General features: G+C 38.7%; 1 protein-coding gene across 7 annotated transcripts in view; it reads left to right on the top strand.

Annotated features, from left to right (window-relative positions):
• FTO (FTO alpha-ketoglutarate dependent dioxygenase) overlaps nt 1-24,654 on the top strand; it is a 332,160-nt gene that overhangs the window by 164,707 nt on the left and 142,799 nt on the right. For all 7 annotated transcript variants that reach the window (XM_039502941.1, XM_039502936.1, XM_039502935.1 and 4 more), the window contains one exon: nt 177-301. In XM_039502941.1, coding sequence (XP_039358875.1) covers nt 177-301 — 125 coding nt within the window. The remainder of the gene's footprint in view (nt 1-176; nt 302-24,654) is intronic.

Here is a 24,654-nt window from a genome sequence, read left to right as displayed (position 1 = left end):
ATTAAATACCAAATATATGGTGGCCATTTTTGACCATCATTTACTGTATTGATTTGTCAGCAGTGCAACTGTAATAAAAAAACCCATTGATTTGCTGTCCTTATTTGCTTATGGGCTTTTTATTAATTTTATGCTTTTTTGGATTATAATTTTTTATGTTTTTTTTTCCCTTTAAGACAAGCCTGGTTCTTGGTGAAGTTGGAAAAGGGGAACGAACCATGGAACAAAGGAACAAAATCATCAGCTGCTTCTTGCCACTTCTTACTGAGAGACAGGAGCTACGCAAAGAATGGACAGCAAGGTGAGAGCCCTAAGGAAAAGGAAAATATAGTGAGTCCTTGAAATAAAAAAAAATCCACATGATCAGCTATTTTCATAAAGATGCACATAGGGGAAAAAACAGCTGGGCAAGTCTTTTTAAAAATGAGTTTTACCGTTTACTTTTCCAGTTACATTTCTGTATGATTTAAATAGTCAAACGTTACTATATATGATTTCACAGTTAATTTAACAGTGTGATGTTGTATTACTATGTGGATACAGCAATCTATTCAATTGATACCCTGATAAACAGCATGCCCATTTAAAGGATACTGTCCATTTAATCACTCTTTGTCGTAAAGGGTTTTCCCTACTTTTGTTACAAAAAATACCTGCTAATGTCTCATGGTTGTGATAGGCTCAGTATAAGAGCCTGAACAGAACAGTACTGTGGTACAGACTCTGCCTTTAGATGTGTTGGTGCTGATGCTTACAACCACACAGAATCCAGATAACATCTGTGGGACTCCACGTGGGCAAGTCTGTTTACAGGATCACAGTCAATACCTGAAAAAAGCTGAGGAGAATCGTCCATTTTTTCCGCTTCAGATGGCTTGTTTTTTGCGTGTGGCAACACTTTGTGTACAGGCAGTTTTACTGATTCAGCCAAATGACAAAAATGGGTAAGGAGGTTCCATGATGCATTCAGTAACTGAAACTACTTTTAACACATTTTTTTAAATTGTCTAAATTTTTAGTTGACAGTGTTCCTTTAACTGTGATAAACGCCCAGGAACATATTCAGTGGGATGCATTTCAGTGACTATCGATGAATGATATTTTTAGCCTGTTTGAAATGCCATGCCTGTTCTTGTTGGAAAACCTGTTTATAGCAGATGCGATTTAGTGTTTACTAGAGTAAATTTCCACTGTGTGCCACCTTGCTTTCTTCATTCCACTCTCCTGCGCCGATAATGGCTGCTAAATGAGTCAATTTTACTTTACTCTTCTTAGCTCTATAGCTAAAAGCTGCAGATGTATGCATGCTTTAATAATCTCTTATTTTTAAGACAATTGATTAAATAAATACAAACATCTACTGCAAAAGTGGGCCAAATTCTTCCCTTTGATATGTGCACAAGCTCCCATTAAAATCAATAGGAGTCCTTTATTTGCATGTAAGACCAACCTTTGGCCTAATGTATGTATTATTGTGACATTTGTGGTATTCAGGGTAATTGCTTCATAGGAATGAATTTGTTTCCAGTGGTGTGTGCCAGTTAAGAGAATTCTGTTGTACCCGTAATATAGTGCTTCATATGGATACTGAAAGTTCTGTAGACTTGACCGCAGTTATTTCAAAAAGTCATTAGAGGCTGCTGCACTTGACGTTTGATTGGATTTGCTGTTCTCAATATTGCTGTACTGTACGGGCTCTTGAAACACTTCAAAAACTCCAGGGATTAAACGCTACAATAGAGTAACAATTATTTGAACAAATTAGCGACCTTGTCTAGTAAGGTTTCTTCTAGTGGGTAGGGGGCTAGGCATTATGATATTAATCAGGTGAAGTCTCAGAATGAAAAATACCTATCTAAGAGTAGTTTGCAATTTCCTCATGTTATGTCACTCCTCCATTTAGTTTCCTGCTTTCCAAAGAATCTCCTGGATGTTTTTTAAAGTCTCTGATGCTGCATCATTTGTCTTATTAAATTAAACCAAATGAGTTGGGGGTGGGGGATGTCATTAGCTGGAGAGATCTCTAAGGGCTTTTCTTCACCTGGAGCACTCCACTCTTAATATGTTAAACCAAATAGATGGCTTTCTAGAGACAGGGAAAGAATAAACCATTGTGATGACTGACATGTCTTCTTAGGGTCCATTTAGTTTAACAATAATTTTCTAATATACCAAATCATCAGGGATCATGACAAAAAATGACTTGTTTTGAAAGGACTCTGGTTACATTGTTTCTGGCCTTTGCTTACTACTAACAATTTAATCAGAAGCTGGAGCCAGCACGAATGTGGCAGACAAAGTCTAGTCTCTGACACAAAAATGCTAAAGTACTTTGGGGGATGGTGGTGGGAAAGCTTAGAAGCAGACAAAGTGCAGGCCTCCTTAAAACTAAACACCTGAGAGAAAATTTCAAGAGCATGGTGTCTTGAAAGCTCAGAAAGAAAGTGTCCCTTGAGTATTAAATAACCATAATCCTTTTTTTTCATTTGATGTTTCCCATCCCAGTGACCTATCTAAAAGTCTCATCCATATGATCTACATAAACAGACTGTTACCATACACCTCACTATACCTCATCAAAGCTTCAGCTAGATGTCTGGAATGAAGCACTGACTATGGTAGCCATCAAGCATGCGGTGCTGAAAGTTATAAAACATCCGCCGCAGTGCTAGCAGTGCTGCCCGTGTTTTAGAGATCAGTCTATTGTGTACTTTAGAATTACATGAGAAAAATGTGCTTGGACAGGAAATAATTAGCGCTTGTCAAAGGGCAGGCAATAGGCTACAGTATTTTACTTTCAGCAGGCTATCAGGGGATCAGCTAGATTAGATAATAGATTTTTTTTTTCCTCTGGAAGTTAAATACAGATGACTCTAATTACCTTACATTGCACATTAGAGAGCACATTATGAACAGTACAACTTGAAGAAATTTAGGTCAACTAAGAGAGTAGCTGGCAAAAACTTTACTGTGCTCTTAGAATAATGTAGCCATTCTATTGTTTCAGCAGGTTCACTTGTGGCACTGATACCTTAATTTAAAAAAAACAAAAACAAAACCATGGAACAGTAACACAGCTCTAAGGTGGTTGTGCTTTTACAGGCCTGTGCGTCTTCCTCACAGAAGTATCAGAATTTCACTAACATGAATTTCTGTCTTAATCAGACAAATCATGTCCCTGTGGATTTTGCTTTTAGTTATGCCAGCGTTTCTGCATAATGACTGGCTGAAATTACACAATGTGTTTGTGTTACAGCACAACAGTTCAGATCACACAGTAGTATGCTGAGTATTATTGACCTGCCATTTTGCATACTGATAACCCTAGACAATGCTATCCAAACAGGTCTTTCAGGGATGCAAATTAATCTATATTGAGTGGTAATGATCCAAAATATCTCAGGTGGGACAATGTGAATGTGCTCTAAGTGTTAACAGAAATGACCCAGAGTTTCTAAAGGCTCATATTTGTTTATGCTGCTTGATAGTGTCTGATGGACAGGTTGTTATAGCTGTTAAAGAGCTGCTCAAGCCCTTTGAACTGACCCCTTCTTGACCTCAGCTTACAAAAGGTCAGTCTTCAGCTAATAAAGCAGGCGGAACCTTAGCATCTACTGTAGTGAGCAGAGGCTAAAGAGAACAGCTGTGAATTTTGAACTGACCATGCAAACCGGTGCAGGTTTTTTGGGGTCACCATGTGATAATGAAAATTATTACTAAATTATATGGATGTTTAACTGCATAGTGGGCAAGAGAGGGCAGAGTCTAATGTATTGGGTTTGATAAATGAAGTGTGAAGTTACCCATCTGGCTCTAGACAGCACTTGCGTTCTCTCTCTCTCTCTTTCTCTCCCTCTCTCTCTCAAAAAAAAAAAAAAAAAAAGAGGAAAACATTTTAAAATAACCTCAGTACATATAGAATCATTGACCCATGTGGAGAGCTGGAATAGATTAAGATTTAATGGTGACCATGGAGGAAATTATCATTTGAAAAGTGAGACCAAAGGGGGAAAAAGTACAGTCCAAAAACTGCACCTGATTCATTTTTAGGACACTCTTAATACTTTAATAATGTTATTGTTTTCAAATATATCATTCTGAACATAAAGTTCAAGACACATTTATGATGAACATGGAATAAGAAGTAAAGTAGCAAAATTATGCCATGTAATAATAGTTTGAAATCAGCAATAGGTTTGATATACAAAACAAAGATTAATTGTGTCCTCTCATACTTTAATATCACTAATTTCTTGTAAAATTTGTGTTTATGGTTTTTTAATTATTAAGTTAATTGTTGAAATCAAACATTTTCACTGTAATTCTGCCTTTGGTTAAAGGTGTAATATTGAGAGTCAGATTCTGATTTATTTACCAAAGTGAAATCTGCAATAACCTCAGACTAGAATCTGGAACTGTGATGTCCAGTTGTTGGGGAGAGAAACATAATGAAGTTACAGGTCTGATTGTAGGGAAAGTAAAATTGTTCATGATGTTTATCTCTGTTTGCTTTTAAAAACAGTAATGCTCAGCCAGATCTTGACGCCTGTACTTTAACAACAGTTTTGACTGAGTGAAATCAGAATAAAGATTTTACAAAGAATAAGGACCAAAGTAAACAAGGAATTCCTTTGGTTCGTGCAACAAACATAACAGGGATGTGTTAACTGATTGAATCTTGTAAGAATTAATAGCTTAAATCCAAGTTCCTTGGCTCATAGAAATAATACAATGAAAAAATCGTTTTATGAGATCGATAATACAACTAACATTTGGTAGATAGGTCACTGTATAAGTAGATTACTTTTACATTTTTACACACACACACTTTTTTTATATTATTATTTTTTTTTGTTATGCAACTATGCAAATTTTTTTTTTTCCCCACTCCTCTCCATTTCTAGTAAATTTGTCAGTCTAGCTCCTCAAAAAGCAAATACAAACAAAACACTTCCTTGATCCTGACACTCACACCCTATCTCTAATATCTATTTCTTAGTAAAGTACTTGGAAAAGTTGCCCCCTCTCATTTTTTCACTCATCTCTGATTATATACTTCATAGGGTTCACTTTGGGTTTTGCTTTGGCCTGTTCTTCCATGTAGCTCATAATCTACTTCTTTCTGCTAAGCAAAGTTCTTTCTTCCTTGTTATTCTCATTTATCTTATTCCAAACCATGGGCCACCCTCTCCTACCCTGTTAAGACCTATCACTTTTATCCTCAACTGCTCATATCTTTTTGACCCCCTTTGACTCGTCCCTTTTTTGACCTGTCCAAGTGAACATGTGATTTTACCTCATCTTTCAGCTTAAAAGTCTAAAGTTGGAAGAGTTTCTCTTAAGTTAGAAGAGCATCCTCATTTTTCCATTTTTTATATTTCCCCTCATATCAGAGCCCTCCATTGTTCATTACTTTACCTCCCTGCTTAATTTTACAAGCCTTGAGAAATGTGAGTTCATCTCAGAGGCAACCCATTGACTTTCCCACATTATAACTGGAACCAGAGTAAGACAGACAGGCCAAAACTTAGAAAGAAAGTAGAGATTCATCGTGATCATAGCAATAGTCAGGAACAAAATATTATCATACTGTCCTATGAGGTTACTGACAGAATTGGCAACTGGAAATGTACTGTTCCATGATAGAGAAATCTGAACCCCATTTGGGTCTGCTGATCTCCATGGATGCACCAATGAAATAGGTCCTCCACTCCCAAAGGATCAGTAGTGAGCCTGGATGCCAATATGAGGGAGGTGATGGTCTGACTATGACAGAGGTATTATTTTTACCCCCTATTAACCACCAAATCCCACCCAAAAATGTGATCCAAGTTTCTGTGTAGAGCCTGAAGGCTTTTTATGTAGGTCCTTGGTTTTCAAGGCATCCATAACATTCCAGGCCGACCCGGAAGAGCTACTGTGTGCTCAAACAGTAAATTCACCCAGAACAATAAGTCTGGGTGTCTCCAGCACCAGGTGGGTCAAAAACTCAGTTAGCTCAGACTGAAATTCTGAAGTGCTGTACACTACAGCTTTTGCATTTTAACCATATTCTAACTTCTCAAACAAGGGTGAATGTGGTTTTGAAATTGGGCACTACCTACAGCTGAAGTAAGGGTATTATATACTGGTCCTGCCTCAGCACCGAGGGAAGTACCAGTTGACCTCTTGACCTCTTGATATCTCTTCCAGATTTATGTGATTCTTTGATTACATTATCTCCTGGTCTCTCTTGGCTGGTATTATACTAGCTACCAATTTAGACAGAGCTGATCTAAAAGCACATTTGGAGGCCTCACTCATGATTAATTTATGAATCGTATAGTCATTATTAACTACTGACCTTGCATCAAGCAATGTTCTTGGTCAGTGAATAGACCGAACAGTAAGGGCCCTGTCAGCTGATGACGTTTGCCTGAGATGAGATTTCAGAAGAGACTATAACCAGATACTAGTTGTCATACAGCTGGCCTGAGTCTGAAAAATGGTTCCTCCCCTCCTCACCTTTGCTTTCTGTGCTTGTCACAACAGGAAATGGAAGAATTTGGGTTTCTAGAAATGGTCCCACTTGACTGGCTGGTCAATGCCTATGGCACTACATGCAAATGTTAAATAAGAATCATTGTAACTCTACTTATTTTCTTTCAAGGCATGCCATTAATTTGAAACAAATTTACCTCACACTACACTGGAGTTACCTGACTGTTTATCATTCTGCATTAGTGACATCAGAAATATTTAGATCGTAAACTCTTTGGGGCAGGGCCTGTCTTTTGTTCTATGTTTGTCCAGCTTCTAGCACAAAGGGATTCCTGGTCCATGACTGGGGCTCATAAGCATTACAGTAATAAAAATAATAATGTCAAGCTGACATTCAAGAAGTGTTGTCTATATTGACAGTGACCTTCCAAAGAGGCTGAGGGATGAGTGGGAAGATTTGGCTTATTTTGTTGGTTCATGACATATGAAGAAGGCCCTAAAGGTTTTCTTTTTTGCATTAGAATTTCAGAACTTCAGGAAGACCCTCTGGAAGGACAGAGAACTAGTACTTACTCTGTTAGCTCAAGTGGTAGAGGTCTGTATTGTGGACCTAAAGATTCAAACCCTGAAATACGGTCCACTGGTTAGGGCATTAGCCTGGGCCTTGGGAGTCCCAGGGAATCCCTCTTTTGCCACAGACTTCCTGTGTGATTTTGGGCAAATCACTTAGAACCAGAACAAATTTTGAAAGATGTTTATGTGCCTAAAGATGCTGCATGGAAATTTCAGAAGCACCTAGGCGCCTGTCTCAAATATCTGGTCCTTAGTTTCTCCCAGCCTTAATTTCCCATCTGTAAAATTAAAATAACATTCCTGTACCTCACAGGTATGATGTGAGAATAAATGTATTAAATATTGTGAGTTGCTCAGTATCCAAGTAAGTATTTAAGTATCCAAGATGGATAGATCTCAAGTACCAAAGAGACAAAACTGATTAAGTACCGGGGAGATTTGTATTCAGATTATTTAAAACTCTTAGTTTTTGTTTGTTTTCATTAATGCCTGTTTAACTAACACAAGTAGGAGAAAATCTCTCTTTATAGGAATTCAGCACTCCTACTTTTTAAATTGAGAGCTCATTCTGCACATCTGACATTCCCCAATAGGCTTGTCTATACTACAAAAATAATCCAGTGCTGACAATGTATGTTAGCATCAGGAGCTGTTGAACTGCTGCTTAAGAAGTGTTACCTGCATGTGTACTCAAGGACAAGTCATATTCACCTTTTGGATACTGTGGCTAACAAATCTCCAAGAAAAGTAAAGGAAGAGCAGACTTGACTTCTTTTTTTATTAAAAAGAAGCAAGACTTTCAAGTCTCCACTATGTATCAGAAAGCAAACTTGTGGAAAGCATAGTTTTCTTAATATCACTTATTTTAAAGCAAAGGTATTTTGTGGTATGGACACTGGCAGTGCATATTGTACATACATCATGAAAACTCTTTCTCAGATTGAAAGTCCAAACTTACAGCCTTTAAATGAATGTACAAAACTCTGAGACCGCAGTGAAGGTGTCAGTCCTCTTCATGTTGTGTTTGAGGGTCATCTGTCCCTGGTGACCTTTGCCATCTCTTCGGTTGGTTATTGCCAGCTCTTTTGCTTCTTGTAACCCTTCCTGTTTCTGCTTTAATCTTTCACCTGTATTTCTTCTATTCAAAAGCCTTTGAACCAACCAGGCTTGGTATCAGTCGATGCCAGTACTCTAAAGAGCGATGGAAATGATGCTTGATTAAATACTGCTGTTTAACAGCCATGATTTTTTTTTCTTTGAAACTATCTTGACCCTCTAACCTTGAAAAGACTTTGCGTCTAAAAGCTGTGGATATTTACAAATAACCCTGCATTCTGCCTCGTGATACAATCAGTTGATGAAAAACTTCAGTTGATGCAAAGAACCCTATAGATTCTGTATAAAACCCATTGAGTGCACTCATGTTGTATAGCATTTTAGGGATGTCTGTTGTAAAGGTTTGTCACAAAACTTGAGTTCCAGTTACTTACTCTGTTTTTTATGAGTCTTGCAGGCTCTTTCATTACAGCAAACTGTACAAATTGTTTGCTCTGAAGCCACTTGATCACTTTATTTCAATTTTAGAATGTAGAAGCTCATGAGTAGCATTGACAGCCATAATACCCCAAATTTAGACAGAAATCATATAGTCATATAGAAATCTTAGTTGACACTTTTTGTTTGATTTCATACCCACTTTATTTGTGTCTGCCAGGTCTTCAAAGACAGATCCAATTGCCTGGCAAGTGACACAGATTTAGCCCTAATTACAGTACGATTAAAGTTTCCAAGCCAAAAAGCAGTGTTGGTGATTCAGACAGCCCACTTTTTGCCAACAGAGAATTTGTTGAAATTACTGCAGTTTTATGGAGTGCGCTTAATACTCATTTTCTGATGGAAAAATTCCTATAATTGCCTGTTAATAAAATATTATCATATTATATGTTGGTCTGAATTCAGTTAATCTGGACAAGGCTTTAAAGTCAGCACTAGTGACCAGTCCTTATTTATATAAGATTTCATGATTGCAATGCCAGGAAGATAGTGCTTTTTTTCCAGCAATTTGGCAACAGTTTACTCACTACCCCTTGCAGATCTAAATTCAGGGAACAGAAAGTATGGGGTTTTCAGGCTGCAGGATGGTGGAGATCAAGTATATCACAGAGGTGACAAATTTATAATCTGTGGAGACAGAATGTTAGCTACATCATCTGACAGCTGAACCACAAAGTGGCATTAGCATTAGCTGTCATCCTTCTTGCTACAGACAATGGTGTCTGCCAGAGGCCAACGAGGAGGCAAAAAGCAGGAGTGTGCGTATGTGTATGGAACTGTTGTCTATTGCTCTGTTGCTCTTCAGCTAAAGAGCTGGCGTTTTGAGCAAGGGATGTGGAATGATTGGCCCAGTGAATGAAAGAATGTCATAGGTTTATTTTGAAACCATCCATTGAGGTTTCTTATTTTCCTCTGCCCTTAGCAGAATGTCCTTTATGCCTCAGAACCGCATATCTCCATAAAACCAGCTCACGAATTTAGTACAAACTGAAACTTTGTCTAAAAATAGAAGTTTGGGATTAAATGAGGCTAGAGATGGAACTACCTTTTCTCTCCACGAACCAATGCCTTATCCTATGGGGACTTTATTGTTAATGTTATTACAGTTATTATTGTATTAAATTTAGTTCTATGTAGTATAAAACTACTTGAACTTTGAAGATCTGGGTTATAGAATCAGCATATAATGTTAATATGGAAAAATTGTGGGATAACATGGGGAAATTAAATGCAGTCAGACAAATTCTGTCCTATTCTCACCATTGCAAAAGATATAAGTGAACAGGTACAAGTACAGGACTTAAGTCTTGGATACTGTCAATCTTGTGTGTTAATAAATTTTCATCACATATGTGGGACTTGATGATGTTGGGAATTAATAATGAAACACAAAGCCTTTCATCTCCAGTCACTAGTTCAATTGTGGGTCAGATTGGTAGTGCCAAAATGTCATTCCTTTTGGATTGCTGTTTGATGCCCTATAGAAAATGCAGTGGTTCTTCAGTCCTAGTAGGCAAATGTGTATTTAATATAATGCCACTATCACAACAGACACTAATTTATACCCTTGCTGATGTTTTCAGAGAAGCCAAAAATCAAATGGACATAGCAACAGAACAATATGTCCTCAACAGGAGAAGTGATTTCTCCAGGCCAGGGTTGTGACAAGTTGTTTTTCCAATGAGTGGGGGACCCATTGCCTGCTCTGTACCTTCCATATGAAGAGAGGACATCCCTCTGTAGTTGTCTTCATAAAGAGCTTTTATATGTATTTAAAAATGTATGGATAAATATGTGCAGATATACACATTTATCACATATATACTGGTGATAGCCATGTTACAGATTGCAGGACCATGTCAGCAATAGTGGACAGGAAGGGAGGCAATTTTGTCTGGATACCAGAGGCTGGGTCTCAGGCCAAGGGGAATGAGACGAACGGGAAAGAAGCCTTTAGAAATATAGTCTATTGTATAGTCCCTGTAGCTGCAAAGATGGCATCTTTCTAACATTTGTGCAGTTTATGGTTAAATATGATATTTAAAAAGATAAGGACTAAGGGACCTCTTACACAAACTGTATTGTTTTCATATCCATGGTCCTAATGACATGTAGGGAATGTCTCTAGATCATGAATGAGAGAACAGTTTAGGGATTATAAGGTGGTAGTAGAAAGAAAAATACTTGGTAACCCACTGAAACTTCTTGGGATCTACGCCTACAAAAGGAAACCTTCAGAAGGAAAGCAATACCTTTGAATTACTAACAAATATGCTCATGAGTTGCAATACCACTGAAATGTTTCATATTACCATATTGAGTATACTAGGAATTACCTAACGTTGGTTGGTGATCAAGCAGAAATAATGCATGGGCAAGAAGCTTATTAAAGAATGTTAATGAAGGGCTTTGGTGTCATCTAGAAAAAGATTTGCAAAATCATAAACACAGGCAGTTGGAGATGGACCAAAAGTAATTTCTTAGAAGATAGAGGCAGTGACTATGCCAAGTATAGAAAAAGAAGTTAGAGGAAAGTGTTAGACAATTAAAAGCAGAGGTGATGAGAGCTTGGAAGGAGACAGGGAAAGAGAGAAAGTAGCCTGCTATCAGAGAGCGAGTAGCCTGCTTTCAGAGAAAGAGTTTTGAGAGCTTTTGAACCTGATACTGAGAGGGTATACCAGACTCATTGAAAGACTGGCAATTTTTTTCATCAATTACATTTGTAAGGTTGGTGCAACTGATGTTAGAATTTGGCCCCAAATATGTTGTGAATAAAACAGAACAAATAATTCATTATATTAGTTTCACCTCTTTCTCTGCAAATTGTCTTTGAGCAGATTGCTGTCTTCTCAGATTTATTCACTATCTGAAATTATTTGGTAAATAATTATGGAGAATTCTTGGTCCGCAGATTGTTTATGAACAGGTCATTGCAATTAAGTATCTGAAGCTGAAACCATATTGGTTAGCTTTGATCGAACACACAGCTCATTTAGTATGTATCTGCTTCCTGGTTGGAATAGAGTGACTATTTAGAATTGGGTTCTTGCATGAATGTGTGATTATGAATTCAGAATGTACTTTCTGGAATTTTCCAACTTTTGCTTAAAATTTGCTGTTTCTGCAACCATTCCTGGCAGTAAATGAATTTGCTAGAATATCTGTGGCAAGTTAACAGAAAAGTGTGACACAAATGCAGTAAAAAGAATTTTCTTTAAAAATTAAAAGAAATCTTCACAGGTTTTTTTCTGTATTCACCAATCTTTAGTTTTCCACTAATAGGATCGATCTTGATTTCTGGTAAATAAGTAAGATGTTTTAATCTCTACTAATTGCACCCTTAGCAGCATTTTAATAAAGGTTATGAGTTGTGGGGGGGTTTTGTCTGATACTGGGGATATATTTATATATCTTAGAAGACCAAAATGTGTCTTCCTAGAGTTTTCAGATCCTTTAATAAGAATGATTTTTGACCATCATGGTCAAGGTTGATTTGAGGAGATGCCCTGGAGATGAGAGGTTAACAATTTGTCCAGTCTATAATGGATTAATCACTCACTGTACACAGTGTTTATCTTAGCAGACGATTTGCCACACACGAAGAGCAATAATTTTATTTTATATTAGGGCGTCCCAAGTGTATCTTAGACATTTCCCCTTCATTTTATTTTCCAGCTTATAGATAAAGCCTAAATTCAGCTGTCAGTTGCAAAGTCATAGAATGGCAGTTGGGTTATTAATAGCTTTGCTTTCCTGTAGGTGACACTGTTTCACCATTTATCTGAACATTGTCCAATATCTTGTCTAGGGACAAAAAAAAAAAAGAGTTAGATTAGAATAATTTGTGAGAGATTCAAATAAATACATTACATTAATGGTTCCTTCCGTCTTGGTTAGAGAGTGGAGTATTAGGTATGGGTGGATGAATGGCATGTTATCCTTTTCAAAGACGGCAGCAGTTTATGAAATTATTTCTGATTAATTAGCTCACTAGCATCTCTACGTCTGTTCAGTATCCCCTTGACAGACAAGATGCTAAAAAGATCACTCTACAATGTTTCTAAATGCTAATGTAATAAACCTGGAGGATAATACACTAGTGGAAAATCTTAATTCACTACTAACTTGTGGCAATATAAAAGTAAAGTTAAGATGTTCTTAGTCATGCAAGTCATTTAAATTAATAATGTGTGCCATTAAGTGAAATTTCAGGGAGGAATTTTTTCCTACAGGAAAAAGGATACTGCTTACAGAGAAAATAAAAAATTCTATGAGGCTTGAGCAATCATCTATCTCTAAGCTACAGTGGTCATACTGCCAGATGTTCAGGTGCTGCTGCTGCTTTGACATGTATATCTCTCTTCCAGGCAGAAAACAATATATACATCAGCCCAGGTGCAAGGTGGCCTTGCCAGCAAATCCACCTCTTCCTAGCTGTGACACTCATCCACTTCACATCACAATGTGTACATTAGAAGGAGAGTGTAATTAATGCCAAGAAAGAATAGGTTTCACTAAAGTGATGTGCACAGTAATGATATTGTTAGCTTCCTTAATTTCCAGTTTCACCATCAATTATGCCATGTGTTTCATCCAGTTGGTGCTACCCTCCCAGTGTTAATTATAACCTACAAGACTGTTACAGTTAATTTTATGGCAAGCATATTGTCTCTTCAAGGCTCCAGAGCAGCTCATAAATTATCTTGAAGGTAAAATGTAACTTGGGGAACTAGTTATGAAAATTCCATCCATCTCGCTTAGGAGGTGCAGCTGCTACTGTCAGCTGCCTTGCTGCTGCATTGTGAAGGAATTATGGTGGGTCAGGTTTAAGACGCTAGGCCCAGACTGTCACTGAGGAGAGAGGCTGTCCTGGCCCTGTCAGACAAGTACCTTCTGCCAATCCCTTGTGGTTTTGCTTTGCAGGCAGTAAAAGGCAGGCAGTGCAGGTGGATGGTCCCCAAGCTGTCTCTATTCATTACTTTACAGAAACTTGTTTTAGTTAGGCAGGTACGGAGACCTTTTCTCTTCACTGTTGTCATGATGTTAGGCATCATCTGCAAAGTCTGAGATAGATAACTCTATAAATAACTCAGTGTTATGTTAGGGCGGTGGTGGCGGTGGTGGTGCTGGTGGTGGTAGTGGTGGGGAGTGTGGGGGAATGATTAGCACCATATGCACACACCCAGTAACTCACTGAGTTGTAAAATGATTGTTAATTTACTTGTAGGAAGGGGTTGGTTTGGAGGAGCACATCTGTTCCTTTTTATTTCACATACATAATTTGATGAGGTGAGATTTAATTGCTAAGTAATTTGTATGAAAGTTTGGCATTACATAAGCATGTTTTTATATTGGGATTATTTTTATGAAGTGTGTGTTTGTTTAATTTTTCTCTCACAAGAATTGCAAACTCTGTTCAAGCCCCTGGGGCTTCCAAAAAAAAAATGACAAAGTGCTCACAACTAGATGAGACTTTCATTAAGCATATTTGTATAGTTACTGTAAATGCCCTTTTGTTGCTGATGGCTCTTCCTTTGAAATTCTGGATCATGAGTTAGTATTGAAAGCTTTCAAACTTTGGGAGTGCCCCTAAGGATTTGTCTTTATTAACTACAAGTCAGGTTTTCTGGTGGTGCCGTTTTCTCTGCACTTTCATACCATTAAAAGCATCCCATATTTAGTCCCCCTGTTGCCTACAGCTGGGAGGGCAAATGAATGAATACTGAAAGTTGGTGCTTGTGCAATTCCACATACAGTCAGAGGTGCTGCGGATTCAAATACACAGGGCCATTGTGAATGAATAAATGTTGTGAACTGACTTCAGGAGAAAATGCACAATAATAAAAATCAGCAAGGACAATGCATCTCAAAATGCAGTTTGTTCATTTGTTTTAATTAAATTTTAATGATTTTTGATAATGTATAATGTCCCAGAGCAAACTTTTCAAAATAATGAAGTTTTGGTATGTGAGACCTTAGTTTATAAGCACTCTGCCTTTAAACCTTTGCAAAGTGGGGGAAAGGAGGCATCTGCATGTAGAAATTATTGAAAAGCATTAGTGAGGTGCTACCATAGATTCATTGTCACTTTCTTTTTTCCCCTGGAAATTCCAGGAAATGTGTCTTTGTTACATTTAGAGGTCCATTTTCCACCCCCCGCCCCAAATATGGGACACCTAGGCTATGTCTATGCTACAGCCTGTGTTGGCAAAACTTACATTGCTCAGGGTTGTGAATATTCTACCCCCCTGAGTGATATAAGTTACACCGACGTAAGCACTCATGTGCACAGCACTATGTCAGTGGGAGAGCTTCTGCCGCCGACAGAGCTTCTGCTGTTCTCATTGGTGGTTTTTCAATGCCAATGGGAAAGTCTCGCTCTCTCTTTCTCCCCCTCATCGGCATAAAGCATCTTCACCATGTGAACTGCAGTGGCACAGTTGTATCAGTGGCATCAGTTGTACAGCTGTGCTGTTGTATGTATAGACATACTCAGAGGCAGGTTCTTCTCTTGAGAAGAGAATAGACTCCTAAATTTCAACCATTTTAAGGAACCGGAACATTGAATCTTATCTATCATTGTTATTCAGGGGTAGATAATGCCTTCAGGGATAGCCTTGCGCAGGTGCGATATGCAAACTGTATCATCCTGCCCCAGAAGCATTGTGCCTCAGGCCTGGTCTACACTGGAGGTGGGGAGAGAGGGAAATCGATCTAAGATACGCAACTTCAGCTATGAGAATAGCGTAGCTGAAGTCGACGTATCTTAGATCGACTTAGATTGACTTACTTCGCATCCTCGTGGCGCGGGATTGATGGCCGCTGCTCCCCCGTTGACTCTGCTTCCGCCTCTCACCCTGATGGAGTTCCAGAGTCGATGGGGAGCGCGTTCGGGGATCGATGTATCGCATCTAGACGAGACGTGATACATCGATCCCTGATAGATCAATCACTACCTGCTAATCCAGCGGGTAGTATAGACATACCCTCAGAGACACAATTCCTCCCTTGCTTTCTCCTTTCTTTGCTCCCAGGGGTGGGGGAGGAGGGAAAGGGAAGGGAGAAAGATTTATTTATTTTTGGTGCATACTATTTAATGCTACGTTGCTCCACCCTGCCGGGCTCCTGTATGTAACACCTTGTGTGACCAACTAAAGTTTGCAGTGTAGTTGTAGCCATGTCAGTCCCAGGATATCAGAGAGACAATGTGGGTGAGATAATAGCTTTTATTGGACCATCTTCTGTGGCTTGAAAGCTTCTCTCTCTCTCACCAACAGAAGTTGGTTAAATAAAATATATTACCTCATCCACCTTGTCTCTCAACTGAAGTTTGACTTCTGACCATAACCGTAAGGAGATCATCCATCAGTGTCACCAAAATGGTCCCAATGTTGTGGCTCAGTCTGCATTCTGGTTGAGAAGGATTAAGGTGTCTGCATTGATTAGCAGTTGTTAAAGTATGGTTGTCACTAATTTTTGGATGAGTTTTCTTAGGAAGAGAAGGTTGGGGATTGAGGAGTAATGTTTAAGATTGATGGAGTCCAGTACTAGTTTCAGAGGGACTGATCAGATTTTGAAGCACTAAGAGGAGAGGAAAGTAATCAGGAACAGTCAGCATGGACTCACCAAAGGCAAGACATGCCTGACTAGACAAATTAGAGGATTGGGCCAAAAGAAATGTGATGAGGTTCAACAAGGACAAGTGCAGAGTCCTGCACTTAGGATGGAAGAATCTCAGGCACTGCTACTGACTAGGGACCAAGTGGCTAGGCAGCAGTTCTGCAGAAAAGGACCTAAGGGTTACAGTGGATGAGAAGCTGGATATGAGTTAACAGTGTGCCCTGGATGCCAAGAAGGCTAACGGCATTTTGGGCTGTATGAGAAGGAGCATTGCCAGCAGATCAAGGGATGAGATCATTGCCCCCTATTCGGCATTGGTGAGGCCTTAACTGGAGTACTGTGTCCAGTTTTGGGCCCCACACTGGAAGGATGTGGAAAATTTGGAAAGAGTCCAGCAGAGGGCAACAAAAATGATTAGGGGGCTGGAGCACATGATTTATGAAGAGAGGCTGAGGGAACTGGGATTTTTTAGTCTGCAGAAGAGAAGAATGAGGGGGGATTTGATAGCTGCTTTCAACTACCTGAAAGGGGGATCCAAAGAGGATGGAGCTAGACTGTTCTCAGTGGTAGCAGATGACAGAACAAGGAGTAATGGTCTCAAGTTGCAGTGGGGGAAGTTTAGTTTGGATATTAGGATAAACTTTTTCACTAAAAGGGTGGTGAAGCACTGGCATTGGTTACCTAGGGAAGTGGTGGAATCTCCTTCCTTAGAGGTTTTTAAGGTCAGGCTTGACAAAGCCCTGGCTGGGATGATTTAGTTGGGAATTGGTCCTGCTTTGAGCAGGGGGTTGGACTAGATGACCTCCTGAGGTCCCTTCCAACCCTGATATTCTATAATTCTATGATTGCATGCTTCAATTGATTTATATGAAAAAAAGTTAATGAATCCTAGAGGCTTCATTCTTTTCTCACATACATCGGTTTTACATCAGTGTAACTCCACTGACTTCAATAAAGTTACCATTGATTTAACTTAGTGTAACAGAGACCAGAATAAGACCTCAGTAAATGTCTTTCAAACTGTCAATATGAGGGTCTCTCAGACTTCCATTTTAATACTGTTTCAGGAGAGAGAGATTTGGTTGGAAAAAGTTTTTTCTGACTGAACTTGGCATGCAAAACTATCAGCACAGAAGTATTTCTTTTAAATATTAAAAATTTGTTTTATGCAACTGAAAAAGAAAACCTTACCAGAATAAAGTGCTTTTGTTTCCCTGCAGTGTACAGCCTGAGGCCAACTTCAAAAGAAAAACTGTAACTTGGAAAGTGATTGAACTACTGATATTATGAAGCCATAGGTCATTTGGGAAAACATATTAAAGTTACTTTAAAAAAAGGGGAGGGGAGAGGAGAGCCTAAAAAGTGGCTGCCATGGAAATCTGCTGTCACACTTGAAGAGTTTTTAAAAAATCACTGGAAATTTTAGAGTTTTGGCTGTTGGGTTTTTGGGGTTTTTTTTGGATGCAGCTGGATTGACATGATAGAACAAAACTGTACCAAAGGAGTCATTATATTCTGTTGGGTCAACAACTCAGGAAAAAAATGAATTTTTAAGGTAGTGTCAGTAATAGGTTAAAACACTTTTGGGAAAATGCAATTTATTTAGAGTTCGAAGCTTTTATTTATGAATATGCAGTTTGTAAAACATACCTGATCGGACATTTTTCTTTGCATAAAGGAAGACATTTTTGAAATAGTATGTATATGAAAGTATGCATTTTCCCAGTGCAGTTGAAATCTACCAGGTACAGAAATATGTAAATATTAAAAAAAAAAACATTTTGTAAAACAAATATGTAAAAAAACTGAAAGCACTTAAATCAAAGTTTTGAGAGGAAAACATAATGTATTTCAAAAAGAAAAACAGAGTATTATAAAAAGTGCAACTGTTACATGAATTCCAAATAGCCACAGAGCAGGATTCTTCATAGAAATTCTCGATGAGAAAGCAGATCTCTAAATGTAACCCCATGAAGCAGATAAGTGCTTATGCATAAATGTGCTTTATTATATTATTGCCACAAATAAACATTAAAGCCTGAGTATTCTTCTTAAAAAAAAAAAAAAAAAAAAAGATCACCGTGGTGTTAGTTTGTTTCCAGCACCTAAAATTAAACATCACATGGTTTCTTTATCTTTGGGTTTTCTTATTTGGGACATGAATTAATCATAAACTCTAATCCATATGTGAGTACCTATATGTACATGTGGAATTTGGAAGTTGTCAAGGCTCTGAATGATCACAGAAGTCTGTCAATGCAGGTCAAATTGTATAGTTATTTCTTGTCCCTGCCATTAACTTCTTATCATAGTACTTTTTCCTTTGTCAGACTCTAGTATGGGAGACATTTTGGGATTATTTTTGTTTGCCAGTACTGCCAAACCTTTTTTTTTCTTTACTACAGTGAGATGAAAAATAAATTTGTCTCACTTAGCCCCTTTTCAGTGTTTCATGGCCAATTTCTGATAAATGGGTCTCTTGTAAGAGAGCCATTTTACAATCGGTCTTGAGTCAGAAGTTTAAAATTTTTCTTCAGTAGGATTGTTCAAACCATATACATTCCATGTAATTGTATTTGCATGATTCATGTTATATGGTCAAGAAACAAGAACTTCATTACACACCTAGGCCACAGTCCAACAAAGCACTTAGGTACATGAGTGCCTTTAAGCTGATAAATGGTCCTATTGAAGGAACATACCTTGTAATAAAGTCAGTGGCACTACTTATGTTCTTAAGTTACACATGTGCTTAAGGCCCCAGTTCAGCTAAGCATGTTAAGCATGTGCCCAACCTTAAGCATGTTCTTAGGTCCCATTGTCAATGGACTTTCAGTTAATGGGATCTAAGCCAGCGGTTCTCAAACTGTGGGTCGGGACCCCAAAGTGGGTCATGACCCTGTTTTAATGGTGTCACCAAGACTGGTGTTAGGCTTTCTGGGGCCCAGGGCTGAAGCCAAACCCCGAGCCCCAACACCTGGGTAGCAGGGCTCAGGCTTCGGCTTCAGCCCTTGGGCGGTGGGTGTCAGGTTACAGGCCCCCTGCCTTGGGGGGGCTTTGGCTTTGCCACCCCCCCTCCCTCCCAGCCAGGGCAGCAGGGCTCAGGCTTTTATCCCCCCTCATGGGGTTGTGTAGTAATTTTTGTTGTCAGAAGGGGTTCGTGGTGCAATGAAGTTTGAGAACTGCTTTAAAAACATGTTCTTAAAGTACATTGCTGCATAGGCACCTATATGCTTCACGGACCAGGATTACATTTGGAGATCTGCTTTTTCATTGACTATTTCTATATAGAATCCTGCTCTGTATCTATTTGGAATTCGTCTAACTGTTGCACTTTTTATAATATCCTGTCTTTGTTTATGAAATACATCATGATTTGCTCTCAAAATTTAAATTAATGACTCAAAGTTTTAAACACTTTTATAATCGTAACATAATTGTTTCCACCAATGTAGAGGTTGATCCTGAAAGATGCTGATCACCCCTTGCTGAGTGCCCTCAGCTATCATTGAAATGAAATATTAATTAATATTAATTTTTTTCTCTTCATCTGATAAAAGGAAACTTTAAGAAAACCACAAATTGTCAGAAACATTATGAGGAAAAAGATTAGTATTCTTTTTATTTTAATTTTTTTGTAATTACAAATTGTGATTTAAATATGCTTAAGTGTCATTAGGCGCCATCAATTATGAATCTTAAAATAGAATCCACCTTTAATTTTTAATTGGCTTGCTTTTTAAGTAAAAGCCTTAGCTTTATTTAAGCATGTTATTTTCTGTTTCACACAAAAGTATGTACAAGATTTATTGGCGTTTGCATGAAAAAATAAAAGAATTTTCATGTTTTATAAGAAACTTAATACACTCTCACAGATGGTCCCGCTCAGGTGTGATTTTAATTATGAGATACAACAAAGCCCAGCACAGTAGGAAGTCTCTTAATAAATGTCCTGAGGCTTTTGTCTTCACATGTCAAAAAGCCTTTTTATTGAGTGATTAAAATATTTTCTTTTATTGGCTGATTTTAAAAATGAACAAAATGCTTGGAATAAAAATATGAGGGCTTTCAGAGTTCAAAATATGTTCATTTGCATTGTTTGGGGGGAGTGAAAAGGAAGTTTTATTTTGGAATTACTTTTTCCCCTTTCTCTAAATTTGCTTTTCAAAAAGCAAATGCTAGACAAATGTGTTAATAATATATAAAAAATGTGCATGAACATGAATAATGTATTAACAAATGAAAATGCGTTCTCTTTACATAGCGTGCTTGATTTTGGCTTGTCACTTTGTTTAGCAGTAAAGAGAGAGGTTTTGTAAAACACTGTGTAAAATGCAGAAAGAGAAACCAATAATAATATACAGCTTCCATTAATAAAACACAAATTATATGGTCTTATTGTTAAATATTAGTAATATATTATAATAATTTTATACTGTCTCTCCCTTAGTGGGGAATTATGAGGACCTCATGTAAGGACCTCGGTGTCCTGACATGGTTAATTATCCATAGATAATGGTTATCAGCAATAGCTGTTATAAGCACCACAGCCTCACTGTTGAGGGGTTATTAAGTGTTTGCACTCTCAGGTGCAGTGCACCTATGCACTTCTCTACAGAAACAAACAGCTGTGTTTTCTTTACTGTATTATACATCACATTCAGTGCATCATTTATTATAGCAAAGCTAATGATGCACATGCAAACCTTTATGTCCCGTATTATACAGTGGTAATATATTTGCTATAGATATGTTAATTTAGCTTTCATAAGTCATTTATCTTTGCTAATATATAATATATCTTATTTAGGATGCTGCAGCTCTGGGGTTCATTATGTATGAGTGTATTTAAATAAGAAATGAGTAGAACTAACTTATGTTAAGTGGCTAAAAATGTCCTGGTCCCCAAATCCTGTTTCATAATATCTGAGAACTTTCTTCTTAAGGACACAGTTATTGGTAATCATTATTCCAAATCTGGGACAATGAAAAGAGTGAAAATAATGAGCATATACAAGTAACACAGGTTGCTTTTTCTGTGAGCTTGAATGCATCTCATGGGAGGAAGTTCCTTCAACTTTAGATCGTTTTGGCTCACTTTAAATCGTGGTTTGGAAAATGCTTTACTCCTTACACATGTAGCCTAGGACTTAGCTTATGGGTTAATTTGCTAGTTTAAAGTTAGCTTTTAAGTAACAAGATAAGATATATGTGTAAGGCAGTAATGTAAGAAGCCTCCAGGCCCAAACCTGTAAGACGTTAGTGTAAACACTTAGCATAAGGAAGTTGGGGCTATAAGTCTTAGCATAAATAAGCTGACCATCAGTACCCCTAAGTTATAAATTGGTATAAGGTATAATTTTGCAATAAACAGTTCTGCTGAAATTTTGTATAAAGTGCTGATAGGTACCTGCAAAAAGTTAGTTGATGCCAGTTTCAGTATTGTAGGAGAGGAACATCAGCGGATGCTTAACAGCAGGATTGGTATAGTAACCAATAGATGTATATGCTAATAAAGTTTAGATAATTAATATGCAAACCTATAGAATAAGGACATCCCAACAATATGAGGGAGAGGAAATTAATTAGTGGCAAAGGAGGCTGAACATTATGAATATTCATGGCAGGCGTCAGATCCTGTAATAGGGTTAACTACAGCCTAGACCAGAGGTTCTCAAACTGTGGTCCATGGACCAACAGTGGTCCATGAGCTCCATTCAGGTGGTCTGCGGATAGATCCCTCTAATGTGCGCAGCTGGGCAGCCGCACACAAGAGAATGAAGGGCCACCCACCTAATTAGTGCAAGCATGGCTCCATTAATTAAGTGCCTGGAACCTGGAGAAGACGCACATGTAAAGTGAGGTGGTGGCCTTGGGGGGAACAGGGGGTAGGTGGGAGGGTGCAGTGGGGTGAGAAGAGGGGTTAGGGGAAATTTGGGACGTGCAGGGCTTCAGCAGCCAGAGAAAGAGGAGACTTTACCCAGTTCTAGGGTTGTGGCTGCCAGGGAGAGACGGCCCTCCTTCCCAGCCTCAGCTCTGTGGCTGCTGTGGTGGGGGAGAGAGGGAGAGACCCCCCTCCTTCTGAGCGCCAGCTCGGGGGCTGCCATGGCGGGGGACAGAGAGAGAGACCCTGCTCCTTCCCAGCCCCAGCTCAGGGGCTGCTGCAGCGGAGGGGATGGGGGTGTGTGGGAGAGAGACCCCCTCCTTCCCAGCCCCAGCTCGGAGGCTGCTGTGGTGGGGGAGAGAGGGAGAGACTCCACTCCTTCCCAGCCCCAGCTCAGGGGTGCCACAGCGGGGGAGAGAGGGCACATCCATCACATTAGAAAGGTAAGACTACTGATATTAAAATATGAGTTGTGTGCTTTTATTTGTAGAACAAAAAACGTTTATTATTAAGGGTTTTTTTTATATAGCGCTTTTATCCAAAGCACTTTACAACAGTTAGCTAATGGTACAAATAACATTTGGAAAGATCATTAAGTGGTCCGGCAAGACCCTCAGCAATTCTCAAGTGGTCCGCCAAAAAAAAAGTTTGAGAACCACTGGCCTAGACCATTGAGACTCGACCATTGGATCGCTTGCCATGCCAGAGATAGGATAGAACCCTAATGGACCACCACCCGTCTCCACGGGAATTGGGAAAGTATGTGTATGACACTGGACATAAAGTTAATAATGCATGATGGTTACATTCTTGTTTGGATTGGAACTTCTGTATTTACTAATTGTGTTAATAAGACTATTGCAAAGTCAAAAGCTTTTTCCCAAGTGTGAGTGTTGCAGCCATGTATATTGAGGTTTCCAATTTAATTGTAATTCTAATAACTCCGGGCTTGATCTTGGAGCTGGAACTTGCCAAACCTCAGATTACTAATTTGTCATTTGGGAATTCATAGAATCATAGAATTTAAGATCAGAAGGGACCATTATGATCATCTAGTCTGACCTCCTGCAAAATGCAGGCCACAAAAGCTGACCCATCCACTCCTGAAATAATTCTCTCCCTTGACTCAGCTGTTGAAGTCCCCAAATCCTGATTTAAAGACTTCAAGTAGCAGATAATCCTCCAGCAAGCGACCCCTGCCCCATGCTGCGGAGGAAGGCGAAAAACCTCCAGGGCCACTGCCAATCTAAACTGGAGGAAAATTCCTTCCCGACCCCAAATATGGCGATCAGCTGAACCCCGAGCATGCGGGCAAGACTCTCCAGCCAGACACTCGGGAAAAAGACTTTCAATATCCCAACATTGACCCTCGGTACTAATTACCAGTGGCGGCACGTTATTGACCTATTGACTAAATCACGTTATCCTATCAAACAATTTGAAAGTAATCAATACACAATCAATAGATCAGGCAACACACATTTCTTATAACGTATCACATTGAATGAGTATTGAATAATGGAATGAAAAGATAAAGTGCTAATTTTATATAAACGAAACCATGTTCAGCCTGGGCCTACTGAAAGTGGGATGAGTTTTATGGTCTTTGAAGATCATTGGTCAATATCACTCCTTATCTAATAAGAGCTAAATCGCATTTAAACACGGCGGATTGTTAGAAGGACAGTGTTGGGCCTGTGCTCACATATTGCAGGGGATGTTGAGGATGTGGATGTTGTTGGGCTTGGTAATGCTAACACTCACAGTTTTATCATGGATCTCACATAATTTGGTATTTTCGGAGTCATGTGATCACATGAAAATCTTAGCTTGCAATTTTTTTTTAAAGTTAAGCTTCCAGCCCTCATGGCTGCAGAGAAAGCAAGTAAAGAGACCCCAGATTTATTTTGCTATGTATCCATGATTTTTTGGAACCTGGCTCATGATTTTTTACTGCTTCGCGTTGGCAGTGCTGCAGGCACAATGGGAAAGCTGCAGCAGTCTGCGTCATAGCTACATGAAGAATATCTTCATCAATTAAGAATAAGGAATAGGAGTATGATTTTTATTCAGGGAAAAGTCATAGAAACATTTCCTCTTATTAGTGATTTTAGGAGCTTTTCATCTTTAGTGACTATCTGGTGAACTCTTGTGGTCTTAGTTAAACTGAGGCTGAAGACACTTCTGTGCTATTTCAGCTACTATTATAGGGTCACAGACTTACTAGCTAATTTGTCTACTGACACTGGTATAAATCGGAAACTACCCAGTGGAAATCAGTGGAGTTATACCAGTGTGAGAAGAGAATCAGATCCGCTATTGTTAGACCTGGGGCTTTATATTGTACTGTATTCTTATCCTGTATTCCAACTCATCCTGTGTTATGAAAAGGTACAATAGAACCTAGGAATTTGGAGTGAAAGGTCTGCTGGCTTGTTTCAAGTTGTTATTGATTATTTGCTGAGTGGCAGCAGAGTGTGATGCTTTAGAAAAATAGAGAATGGTGCCTGTCCCCAGGAGTTTAGGCAAGACAATTTTTCTTT

The sequence above is a fragment of the Mauremys reevesii genome, linkage group 16 (genome assembly GCF_016161935.1).
Source record: "Mauremys reevesii isolate NIE-2019 linkage group 16, ASM1616193v1, whole genome shotgun sequence".
NCBI classification, from domain to species: domain Eukaryota; kingdom Metazoa; phylum Chordata; order Testudines; family Geoemydidae; genus Mauremys; species Mauremys reevesii.
The sequence above is the reverse complement of the archived record's forward strand: the minus strand, read 5'-3'. Positions and strand labels throughout refer to the sequence as shown.